Source organism: Atractosteus spatula, chromosome 28, assembly GCF_055471065.1.
Source record: "Atractosteus spatula isolate fAtrSpa1 chromosome 28, fAtrSpa1.hap1, whole genome shotgun sequence".
Lineage (NCBI taxonomy): Eukaryota > Metazoa > Chordata > Actinopteri > Semionotiformes > Lepisosteidae > Atractosteus > Atractosteus spatula.
The window spans coordinates 9,854,217-9,866,407 of NC_142733.1; the positions used below are offsets into that span (position 1 = coordinate 9,854,217).

The 12,191-nt window shown below is 50.2% G+C and overlaps 1 protein-coding gene across 1 annotated transcript in view; it reads left to right on the forward strand.

Moving 5' to 3' along the window:
- The window catches only part of mllt1a (MLLT1 super elongation complex subunit a), a 33,347-nt gene extending 21,213 nt beyond the window's left edge, over positions 1-12,134 (forward strand). Inside the window, exons 6-12 of the mRNA XM_088907398.1 lie at positions 715-1,344; positions 1,722-1,809; positions 2,364-2,475; positions 3,457-3,556; positions 3,709-3,777; positions 4,172-4,243; positions 5,118-12,134. Coding sequence (XP_088763524.1) covers positions 715-1,344; positions 1,722-1,809; positions 2,364-2,475; positions 3,457-3,556; positions 3,709-3,777; positions 4,172-4,243; positions 5,118-5,246 — 1,200 coding nt within the window. The 3' untranslated portion in view covers positions 5,247-12,134. The remainder of the gene's footprint in view (positions 1-714; positions 1,345-1,721; positions 1,810-2,363; positions 2,476-3,456; positions 3,557-3,708; positions 3,778-4,171; positions 4,244-5,117) is intronic.
- Positions 12,135-12,191: the final 57 nt, after the last annotated feature.

The window sequence follows — 12,191 nt, forward strand, 5'->3', positions numbered from 1 at the left end:
CTCCTTATCCAGTGTCCCCTTTTACTGTGAGCGTAAGAGCACCCAAAGCCAGCAGTGAGAGGAGGTCGTTGTGCTCAATTAGTTCTATTTCCTTACAGTCCCATAGCCAGTATTGGCTGAACGGTAACCTTCCCTCCCAGCCTGGAAAAAAAGGGATAGTTTAGAGCAGCCAATCGGGCTTAAACTGAGTGCTTTTGGAGGAGGTGGAAGGAAACTAGAGCACCTGGCCGTAACTCATCTGGATATGGAGAAAAACATGCAAACTCCACACAAACAGCTCAAGGATTCTTAAGCTGTGAGACATTAGTGTTGAGTTCCTTGCAGCCCTGAAAGTTTCTCCCAGGGAACAAGGGCTTGTTCTTGAACCCCCTCCCCTACGGATCTAGTCTTGTACTGGATCCCTCGAGCTGGCTGGGGTAATGAAAGTCCAGGAAGGTCAATGCCCACATGCGCTGATGCTCCTTCTGCACGTGCTCCAATTTCAGGAGCCACACGCAATGCCATGCTAGGGGTGGCTAGCCGAGCGCAGAGCGATGAAGCTGAAAATGGCCGCAGAGGGACGGTTCTTAACTCGTCACTAACGTTGTCTTGGTGCTCCTGCGCGTCGCTCCCTCTTGAGAGAGGGATCGTATGAAGCAGCTCGTCCCGCCCCTCGCGTCCCGCGGGGGGCTCCGCTCTTCCGGTCGGTGATCCTGCCTTCCTTCTCTTCGGCAGGAGCCCAGCAAGGAGAGCGCGGGCAGCAAGGGCCCGAAGGCCCACAAGGTGACGAAGGAGCACCGCGAGCGGCCCCGCAAGGACTCGGAGAGCAAGAGCTCCTCCAAGGGCGAGGCCGAGCGCGACGGCGCCAAGCCGCCGAAGGAGGCCGCGCCGTCCAAGAAGCCAGCCGAGGGCAAGGCCAAGGAGGAGGGCAAGGCGCCGCCCAAGGCCGCCTTCAAGGAGCCCAAGCTCACCCTGAAGGAGGCCAAGACAGAGGGCACGTCGCCCAAAGGAGGAGGGGGCGCCGGGGGGGGCGGCGGGGGAGGGGGAGGAGGGGGCGGGGGCCAGCCCGAGCCCAAGGCCCCCAGCAAGCGCCCCTCCGCCGTGGAGTCCCCCAAACCCAGCACCAAGAAGCAGAAGAAGGGGGCCACCGAGGGCCCCAAGGGCTCCGGGAGCTTCACGGGCACCTCGCCGCGGGTCTCCTCCTCCTCCGTCTCCGCCCCTGCCTCTGGGTACCCCGACAAGAAGCCCAAGGAGAAGGGGCGCTGGGGCAAGCCCAAGCCCGACGCCGCCGAGGTGAAGGAGGCCAAGAAGCCCGCCGAGTCGGAGGAGTCCAATTCCGAGGACGAGGCCTCGTCGAAGTCGGAGGTGAGCGCCGCTCGAGGGCGGCTCGCTTCGTCCGGGGGAGCACGCCGAGTCTGTGTTACTGAGAGATTCCGCCCCCTTGTGCTGGGGTTGTGCTCAGTCTGCCAGTTTTCAGTGTGCGTTCTCTGAGTTCTCCGCGCTGTACCCGAGACCCGCCCGCAGGTTCGTGGGGTCATTTTCACTTTCCGTCTCAACCTGCAGCCTGCTGCCTCGGCGCTTTAATAAATCTCACCTCTTCCTTCGGCTTCAGGATTGAATACACGATCATCCTGATTGGTCAGAGGTTTCCTGTGTGTCCAGATGATGTCCTGGCGCCGGGCCTTGGCGTTCCCTGAAAGCTGAAGGTGTTCATTCTGTTTTCATGAACTTTTTTTCTGCAGTCGGTGGCATCCAGCCCTTCCAACTCCAGCTCCAGCTCCGAGTCGAGCTCCGAGTCGGACTTCGAGCCCTCGCAGAACCACAGCCAAGGTACGGCGGCTCCCTCCACAGCTGCTTCCCACGGTTCGATCCCTGGGGGCTGAGCTCCTTCCGGGCTTCCCACCCGGAAATCTCGGCTCTGATAGAACTAGATCTGCTCACTCTCTGATTCTCTAATTCTCAGTTGCTTCGTTCTCCCTGGAGCGTAATAGTCACTCCTGTCTCGGGCTGCTCCCCTTGCTGACGGGTGGTGTGTGTTGCAAATATTCAATAGGAAAAATATCATAAAACCTGTGCACTGGGAGACCGAATCCTTGATTGGTGTTTTGCTTCACGAAAAACGCTACAAGGCTCCGAGATTTTGCTTATGGATACCGATTAAACACAAAACTGATTTTAATTTCAGTTCCTCAAAATAGTGCGGTCCAGGTAGTTTGAACTTTGCGGAACTGCTCATCCAGTGTGCTTGAGGCTCTTCTGGGACCTTCAGGAGAGCGTACAGCACAGCGCGGCTCGGCCGTCGAGCTCTGTGCAGGCGGGGGTCCTGTTCTTGGGTTTTGGGGGAGACTGGTGTTTGCAGTGTCCACACTTTGCTGTGTCCCCAGGACCCCTGCGCTCCATGGTGGAGGACCTGCAGTCGGAGGAGTCGGACGACGATGACAGCAGCTCTGAGGAAGACACCCCGGTTAAGACCAACCCCCCCAACCGTGACCCCAGGTCAGCAGGAATTTAAGAAGAGCTAAAAGCAAGATCAGATTCAACTAGTACCTCATTTAGTTGCAGCTAACTGATGTGGAGGTCTTATCCTGGCTTCAACAATGTGGCTGAGCAGATCATTCAGGATGCCCACCCCACCGTGGGGAAAGGCGTCTGATTCTAAGGACTGAATCGTTTCCTTTTGTTCTGCTGTTAATCCTGAGGAAATCGGTTGGATTTGTCAAGTACTTGTATAAAATTAAGTCCCATTGTAACCCCTTCTGTTTGAGATTGAACAGATTATTTTGAACTGCTGATATTTTAATCCAAGATCATATAACACACCTCTTAAACCAGAAATTAGATAAGAGACAACTGTTTCAACCCACAGTCACCTTCAGCAGACATGATGCCGAAGTGCTGTCATGCAAGAGCACATACTGGAATGAAATGCAAACACATTTATTTCACTTATGATTAGTGTCCCACATAATCGTTATTTAACTGCAGAGTACTTCCCTTTAAAAGGCAATTAGCAGTCGTTTTGTCTCCTTACATCCCAGTGTAGTGAAATATTAATTTATTAATTAGTATATTTTATCATTAACTGTAATTTAAGTATTGTAGCATCGAATTGTTGTCGTGCATTTGCATTTTGCATTTTGCAAAAGAATGTTGTGTAAAGATGTCTCCTTAATCACTGAGATACAAAAGCACTGCACACACGCACACAATGCAAGCTGTGCGCTGGGATCGGTTGTCAGTGTCACCTGTGAGCTCTGTTAGAGGGATTGATGAGAAGCTGATGGTGCAAAGCAAGCAGGTCACTTTATTTCAAATAGGGTTTGTGGCAGGTAAATCGAATCAGCCAGGTTTGTTTAAAGGGACAGTAAAACGGGAAACAGCAGGTGTAATGCAGATCGCTGTCGCAGACAGAGCTGTTAGGTAGCGGTCAGCCAATGAGAGCAGACTGAGTGACCTCTGACCTCTCCCTCCCCCCAGACTGAGCCTGGACAGCGAGAGTGACAGCAGTGACGAGTCCCACCCACCCAGCCGAGAGCCCCCGCCCCCTCCGCAGAAACACAGCACTTCCAACAACAAGGTGAGCGCCCTCTGCGGGCACGGAAGACCCCGTCCAGCTGAAAAACAAGCGGCCACTAAAATAGTCCAGCTGACCTGTTTCTGAGCAGACTAAAGCAGTCAGGAGGAAGAGCTCTGTTTTTTTGTGACCTGCACATCTCTCTCTGCCCACAGGTCTCTGGGAGGAAAAGTCCCGACACCTGCAGCCGACCGGAGAAGATTTTGAAAAAAGGATACGACAAGGTCTGCTCTCCTCCGTGTGCCTCTCTTACTCATTAATCGTTATTTATGATAATTCATTAGAGTAATTGATCATTTATTATAATTTAGTAAGCCTTTATTTGGTAAGTTATAATTATTTACTAAGAAATGAATTAAAGGACAGTTCATTAATTATAATGAGTAAGCCTTTAGTCAGTAACCTAGGAAGAACAGACTGCCCTGTCCCGACTCCAGGAGCTGCTCTTTCCTCCCAAGGCCACCCCCAGCCAGCGCGGGGCCCATGCTGGGAGCTAAAGATCTGTCAAGAGCGCTACGGGTTGTTCGCTGTGCGCGTAGCTGCCGCCTATCTCCTCGGCCCCCCGGTGTGGCTGCAGGGGTCTCGGGCCTGAGCCTGCCTCTGCTCCTCTCTCCCCAGGCGTACACCGAGGAGCTGGTGGACCTGCACCGGAGGCTGATGGCGCTGCGAGAGAGGAACGTCCTGCAGCAGGTGAGCCCCGTCCGGAGAGAGAGGGGGGGGCAGGGCTGAGGGGTCCGGCACTCTTGTTGCATAAGCGAGGCGTTTTTTTTCCATCACATGTTCTTTTTTGGAGCTGCACTTATAAAAGGCATCAACCGTGAAAAACAATAGCAGCACCGTGTACTCGTGGAACAGATATAATACCTCTAAGTGTAGACAGGGATCGGTATCCCCTTTCAAAGTGCGCCTGTAGGCCGGTCTGTCTGCGGCCTTCGTGTCGCCTGTTGGAAACGCACAAGAGCGTCTACAGGTTTACATGGCTGTTAATGATCGGCACGTCCCGAGACAGAAACACAGTCGCATGAACACGGTCTGCATTCTGTCCAGTTTCCCTGTCTTGTCTACAGGAGACTTGAGGCCGTTTGTGCGTCCTAAAACGTCTTTCCCCTCAATGAAGGCTCAAGTGTTCTGTCGATTAGACAGCAGAACCAGTGTGTGTGTTTTTTTCTTTCTCTTGTCTGTTACATGCAAATCATTGTAATAGGTGAGTAAGCCTGAGAAACAGATTTTGCGTGTTTACTACAGAAATTACGAGGCCTGTGCGGGAGCAGGCAGGCAGCTCGTGCCTCAGATTTCCGCCGCACATGTGCGCTTTGAAAGCGGATACCAGTTGCCACGGGATACCCAGTTCTACTGCACCCCCTCTCTGGAGGGTGTGATCGGGGTCCTGTTGCTTTTCCATGGTGTAACACCGCCCTCTTGTGGTTGCGGAAGGTACCGCATGCGAAGTCTACCTTTGGTGATAATAGGAGCAGCAGCCGCAGTCCGCTTTATGTCTGGCGGTTGTGATTCATCCGGAGCTCTGTGCTCTAACATGGTTATAAATGTGTTTCCCCCCCGGCAGATCGTCAACCTCATTGAGGAGACGGGCCACTTCAACGTCACCAACACCACCTTTGACTTTGACCTCTTCTCGTTGGACGAGTCGACTGTGCGGAAACTACAGAGCTATCTGGAGGCCACGGCCACGTGACAGGAAGTCCGGGGAGGGGGGCGGGGCTTTCTTCCCCAGAGACTCGGGGAGGAGGAACGGGAGCCCGACAGGGACCACCGACGTGCAAGAGCCAAGAGCAGGCCGGGGTGAGAGGAGGCGAGGAGGGATTTGTTTTGGAAAGGGAAAGGGTGCTGGGGTTAGAGGGCTGAGGCAGAACGGCGCAGAGGACTGGAAGCACCTTTCACAAGGCGCCCTTGGACTGGAGGATCCCGGGCGCGCACCAGGCTGGCTGACGAAAATATATTATATATATGTGAACGAGCAGAGCCTGTGTGCTGAGGAGCGCCCCCAGAGTAGAGGAGCAGGACAGCAGGACCCCCCCCCTTCGCCTTCTCTTCGTCACCTTCATCCTCTGCAGTGTGTGGCCCCACAATGGGGGATACAGTCAGCAGGGGGGCGTTCCTCTCGGGACAGGGCGACGCCTCCCCCTGCAGGCCAGACCGGTGATTGCACCAGCGCGTCCTGGGCGGAGAGAGAGAGCGGCCTGGGGGGGCGCCGGGAGGGGCGCTGGTGGGGTGAGGAGCTCGTCCCGGCGGGCTGTGGTCTCCAGGAATGAGAGGGGGCCGAGACTGGGTGGGCGTCCCGTTGGAGACGCGGTGTTAGACGCCCCTGACTGCCGGTCCGGCCGGAGCTGGTTGTCACGGATACTCTCCCCCAGCATGCACCCCTCCCCCCCCGTCATTAGCACTTCCTCTGTTCCAGGGGGGCAGAGCGTCGGAGAGCCTGTTTTTCATTTCCTTTCAGCTGAGGAGAAGCCCTGGCAGCCTGGAACACTAACTGCCTGGGCCCTTCTTTTATTCTTTTATAGACTCCTAGTGTTCGGAGGTTTGTACAGCGTAGACTTTAGAATGCCGGGCTGCTGTTATTTATTTCACTTTTAAAAAACACCAATGTTCCTGTAGTGCCTTTATGAATTTTTGCCATATATATTTTTTTTTAAAAAAGGCTGTTGACACATTAGTGTCACCTTAGCAGAGGAGAGCTCTTGGGTTATTTAAGTGTACCCCTCGGCCGATGCTCTTGTTGTTCAAATGAGCCATTTCCCCACTGCGGTTAAGAACAGCTTTCCTTCTCGTTGGGGTTTCTGAGGCGTCAGAAAGGCTTGTGCATTATAAGATCATGTTATCATGTTGAACTGTTTAATGGAGCGTATTGTACCCACAAAAACCTTCTGCTGTTTTTAGAGCACGATCACTTCAAGGTCCCTTCCTAAACAGTATTCGTGATTAAAGAAACCTGCTTGTAATCCACATGGGACTCCAGTCTGGAATCAGGCCTGATTCCAGAGTGAATCATTCCTGATTGATGGGTCTCATCAAATAAGGGTTTTTAAGGAATTTTTAAGGAAGTCAGGCTGGAAATTTTGTTTGAGCCGAGAAAATACTCTTTGCCTAGAAGTGCTTCCTCCGGTTTTCAGTCGGGTGTTATTTTTAAGCTTTTTGAACGTTCAAATACAATGGTTCCACTATGTGGGGGCATCCGTAGCTGTTATCCTCGGTGTGCTGTGTCTCCATCGTTAACACCATGAAGGGTCTCTGTCAGCGACCCAAAACGGTCACCTGCACTCTTTCCAGGAAGTATTATTTAAAAGGATTAATTTATATTGTAATATACATGTTACTGTTCTTTTGTGTGTTTATGTATCCTGCAATGAGTTTTGCATTGAACGACTCTGTTTCAAGTAATGACCCTTCCCAGGCTACCTGCTGTGGCTCCTTAGCTTGTGAATGTGTGTGCGGGAATGCAAAGAGAGCAGCTGACGTTGGGGTGGGAAGCATTTCAGCGTCGCACCGTTTATTGTTTTTGCAGGTTAACAGAAAGCATGCTCCGCTGTGCATTCCCTTCCCCAGTGACCTCCCACCCATAAACTCCAAAGTCTTGTTTTGAGCCTTTAGTGTTACTGGTGGGGCGGTGCAGCTGATGCAAGTGGAAATCACTGAGCAGCAGGGAATCATTCCGAGAAGACTTGTGTGTCGAGAACAAAAGCAGAACAAAACTGGAATATGCCTTATATAATATCGCAAGGAATCTCTCAAGGCTCAGAACATTAACACAGACAGCAAACTAAACCTAGTGTGCTCCCACCTGTGTCGCCCTGTTGCTTTAAGGGCGGCCGTGAGCACAGGTGCCACCTGTTGGCCACTTGAGGTCACAACCCCCACGGCTGCTGAACTTTTACACCCGAAATCTCTGCTTCTTTTTCCAGGCAGATGTTTTCTTGTGTTTGTTCTTTTGAAACGGTTGAAATGTGGCTGAGCTTACAAGGCCGTGGTGGGTGAAGAGAGCGGGGTGCTGCAGGCGATGGGCGTGGACTGGCCATGATCTTGGTGCAAACCGACTCAGTGAGAAACTATCTGCTGCAGCATCAGTTAACTATCTCCTCTGCACTTCAGCTCTGCAGGACTTCATGCTGGGTGTGGATCTGGATTGTCTGGCCCACTGTTCAGCCTAGTGGCCGGCATGAATCCTTAAATGGCATGCAGACAGCTCTTCCACCTTCCATATTGTAACCCTGCCGTGTGTAAAGTTCAAGTTCACAGCCTAACTGAAAAACACCAAGGTGTGATCTCCCTGAGATTCCCCTTTCCACTTTATTGGAACTGAGCTAATGCACAGAAAAAAACAATGGAGGAGACAGTCTAAACTTGCAAGTCACATTTTTAATATCCACGCCGTATCTATCTGGCGGTATGTTCATAGCGCCTTCATTTACTAATGCAGCCATCCCTACATTAGGTGCACGACTTTAAACCTTTCCTCTTGACCTTGAATTTGTACTCTCGGTGTGATGGTCCCGCCTGTGTTCATGTGTGCAGGTTTGAAACGGACCTGGATGGCCACTAGTTTCCCACCCCTCTCCACTGTTCTTCACGGGGTGCGAGCGTCTCTTTGTGCGCTCTTGTCCTGCTGAGAGCGGCTGCCCTGCCTGTCGGGGAGCCCGAGCTGCAGCTTGCTCGAGTCGAGTTGGTGTGGAGGAGGAGTGTCGTTGGTGGCCATTGTGGCTCTTCGTATGGAACCGGTCCTGCCTGCGCGTTTCATGGCCCTGGGTTGTGAGATTTGTTTTTCCCAGCCTTTCCTATTTTTTTGCGTCACCATCTTGCTTTCCCTGGCAATCCTCTTTGGAATAAAGTGAACGCCTTTATTCTCTCGGGATACTTCGTGCTCACCTGCGTACCGGCTGAGCTCTGCGATCTCGGGTTCGAGTCAGGGTGACGTTGCAAGCTGGCGGTGTATTGGGATTGATGTATCAGAACGAGTAAACACTAGATTAATTTATTCCAGTGTATCTTCGGTAGAGTCCGATGTAAAAACACAGTGACAGCTCTACAGGCCTTGGAGACTGAGGTCGTTTTGAATCATGTAACTGTTAACAGCTCCTTGTTATTTCATTGTTGGAGAGTTTCATTGCAGCTCCTGTTTGGAAGCCGACATCTTTAGCTTTCCCCGTTGTCAAAGCAGACTTTGACACTGATGCCAGTTTGATCTAAAATATTAAGTGCCAGTCCAGGACAATGCCTTGCCACCCCTCAGTCCCACTGTATTTCACTGGGCTGGAAACTTTAAAGGTTTTGAAGCACACTATCTGTATGATGTTGTTTTTAAAAAGCAGTATGTTTCTGGATCTCTGAACCCTTGTAAATGTGTTTGTGTTCCTTGGTGTGGTGTGCAGTATTGCATGCTGGAAGGAAGCTGGTGCCTTTCAGCGAGTCCTTGATCATTTCTCAGTGATCATGAAAACACTCGGCCTTCAGCAGATGACAGTGCAGGCCCACTTCTGCCTTTTGGCTGTCTGGTTCTTGAAAGGGGGCTTTTTGCTCGTCTGCAGACTAAAACTTTGGTGTGGTTGATATGCTGAAGTGGCAGCAGAGCTGTTCCCTGACCTGGTCCCAGTCCGACACAAGTGGGTAAACTCCAGAGTCCCTGCTGATGGGAACAGATATTGAGCTTTTCCAAATGGTTTCCAGCCTCTGCATGCAGCACTGCCCTCTTCAGAAGTCTCACACCTGATTGCGGCTGCCTGCTGGTGTCTTGGGGATCAATATCCCCCCCCAGTAAAGCTCATGCACTGTGAAGCTGTGGGGATACTGTACTGACCAGCTGTGTGATCTAGTGCATCTGTGTCTGCTGAGCCACTCTGGATTTTCTGTGACGGGCTGATTCTCCAGCAGCACTGATCCAAGTATCTGCTTCATTTGACACACAATAGAGATTGTGCACATGGCAGAAGTCTGCTTCTCCTGAGCGAAGGACAGAGACGTTCTCGAGTCCTCTGACCTGGACATGACTACAGAAAACAGCTGACCGTTTTTTAAATCCGAGCATTTGGGTCCTTTTTCGCCGTTCAGATGGCAAAGATGCCCTTGGGGACCGGAGTGGGTGAATTGTTCGGGTGGCTGGAGTGATGTCGCCGGAGGTCAGGGCTTCCAGCGGCCATGCAGACGGCGCCTCCGCCTGGAGCCGTCCCCTCCGGAGAGCCCCGGAGTCCGGCTTTCTGCTTTCATCTGCAGCCGCTCCTCCACCCGCTCCCGTTTCCCCGATCCATTTTCTGCTTCGATTCTCTGATGTTGCTCCTACGTAGTGCGTTTGGTAGATCCACTTTTACCACTCGGGCTAAAAAGAGAAAAATAAAATTGTTCCTGAAAGGTCTTCTTGATGCTGACTGAGGAGAGGTGTTTGGACAGCTTGTCCATGATGAGGTTAAGAAAATCATCCTGCGTTTATGCAATATTTCCTGATATATGTAATCCCTCCCAGTGAAGCCCCTGACTGTGCTAGCCAGTAATCTTTATATTGAAACATTGAGCCCATGCGTATTGCAAGTTCGTTCAGTGGAAAACTGCACCAAATTGCTGTCATGATTATAAGAAAGTAACGTTTAGAAAGCAGTCTGGTCTAATTGATAGTCTGTTGTTAACTGATCCCAGGCGCTCGTCAGGCTGTTTCTTGAATGAAACCAGGCTACAGGCTTCAGCAACATGGCTGCATACTGGAACACGGCTTGTTCCACACTCCCACCACCCTCAATGTAAATTAAGTGCCTCCTGGTTTCAGGTTTATTTAAACATCCATGTGGTCTCCACTGGTGTCCTCTGTGTCGTGTTGATTCTGGAGACGTCTGAATTATTCACAGCTCTGCGAGGCTTTGAGGAGGTCAACCCTGCCAACAGTTCCCCTCGTCAAATTCTCTTTTAAAGACTAGCATGTTGTTTTAGCCTGTCAGCACAGGACTGCTAAAGGGCAGAGGTGGAATGACCATTGAAAACATTTGATTTAGTCTGCCTGTCACAGTGGTGATCATCTAGGTATCGCAGTGGAATATGAAATCATCTTACCATAATTATCTGGCTAATCATGTGCGAGAAGCATAGCTTTAATGACACAGCTCTGTGACCAGGCAGAACCGAATCAGAAGCCTGGAAATGTCCTGGATAAATTTGTTGCAAGTTGTTTTAATAGGGAAAAAGGTTTAGAGAAATGGTTTGGTAAGGCAGCCTAATTTTTGAAAGCTTTTCTCAGAATGTGTCAGAGGGGGAATATGACACGAGTTTTCTGACCTGGGACCGATTTTTTTTTTTTTTAATCCGTGTTGAAGAATCAGGTACAACGCAGCCTGGACACACCTGCAGTTCTTTTTGAGTCTTTTTACTACCAGGAGAGCTGCAGCAGGGTGTTTTTTTTCTACTTCCAGATTTTATTTTATTTTTTACACAAAGAAACGGCTCCAGCAGCCGGGGGGCGGTCCAGTGTTTCTCCACAGCACCGTGTCGATTCCAGTGCGCTCCGAACAGGAATCCCTGAGCCCGGCTCGCCCAGTTGCTCTCACTGTGAGCTCGAGTGACACCTCTACCGCTCTGCCAGCAGTCTGTGTTCGTTGATATACCTCTGCACTTTGGCTGTGGTGACTCCAGTACTTATTTATCTAAGCTGTATTTTTAAGAATTTTATACGATATTTACATGCAAATAGTATTAATGGATTTTTATTTTTTTGCCTACCTGTTGATTTTTTTTATTGGCATGTTTTTTGTCAAGATATGAAGAAAACAAATCTGTCTGTTCGGTGTAGGCATAGTATCGTGTTTCAGAGACTCCTCCAGACAAACCTGCTTCTCTCCAGAGTTCTCTGTTCTGTGTTTTTACAGTTTGACACTATGGGACTTTGTGCAGAATCTGGTCTATGTGTTGCGTGAGGAGGAGAAGTGGTCACTCAGTGCAGTATGTCAAAAAAAAATTTTTGTGAGTCATAAGATTTTTGAGTGTTTTTTACTCAAACTTTTTCACAAAAGGCAGCATTGTAAATGTCCGTACTCTGTGAGGTATGGTTACAAAGCCTGAGGCACAAGCTTGTCCCCGTTTCTCAGTATTTAATGGGATAATTTATCCTAAACCACTAAGAAACCACCATTGGAAATGAGAATGGGGGAGCTTTTCAGTTAAAGTATATTATATATAAGTGTAAAATAAACAAAAAGTAGAAAATCTACTGTGTGTATTTAAAATGGTTACATAAAATACTTTTTAAACATATAGAGTTCTGATTTTTTTTTCTCCAGTTTTTTTTTTTAAGTCTCCTTTCCTTGGTCGAGCTGGAAGGAATGTGTTTTCCTGTTTACAGGCCTGTCAGTAAGTGTTTATCTGTCTTTGCTGGGGGGGGGGTATGGTCTTCAGTGCCACAGCGCAGTGACTCCTGTGCAGAGCAGCGAGTGCAGCAGTGTTACAGATGGGCGCCGGGGCCCTGGCAGGGGCCACGACTGGCCAAGTGATTTGGATTTTAACTTGGCATACAATGCCACTGTGTGGCCATATCATGCAAAGTTGAGATGAGGACTTTAATTTTTTTAATCATAATATTAATAAAGTCATTGAGTAATGTTGAGTGCTTGTGTGGCCTTCTTTCAATATAAATATGCAGTAAACAGCCAGT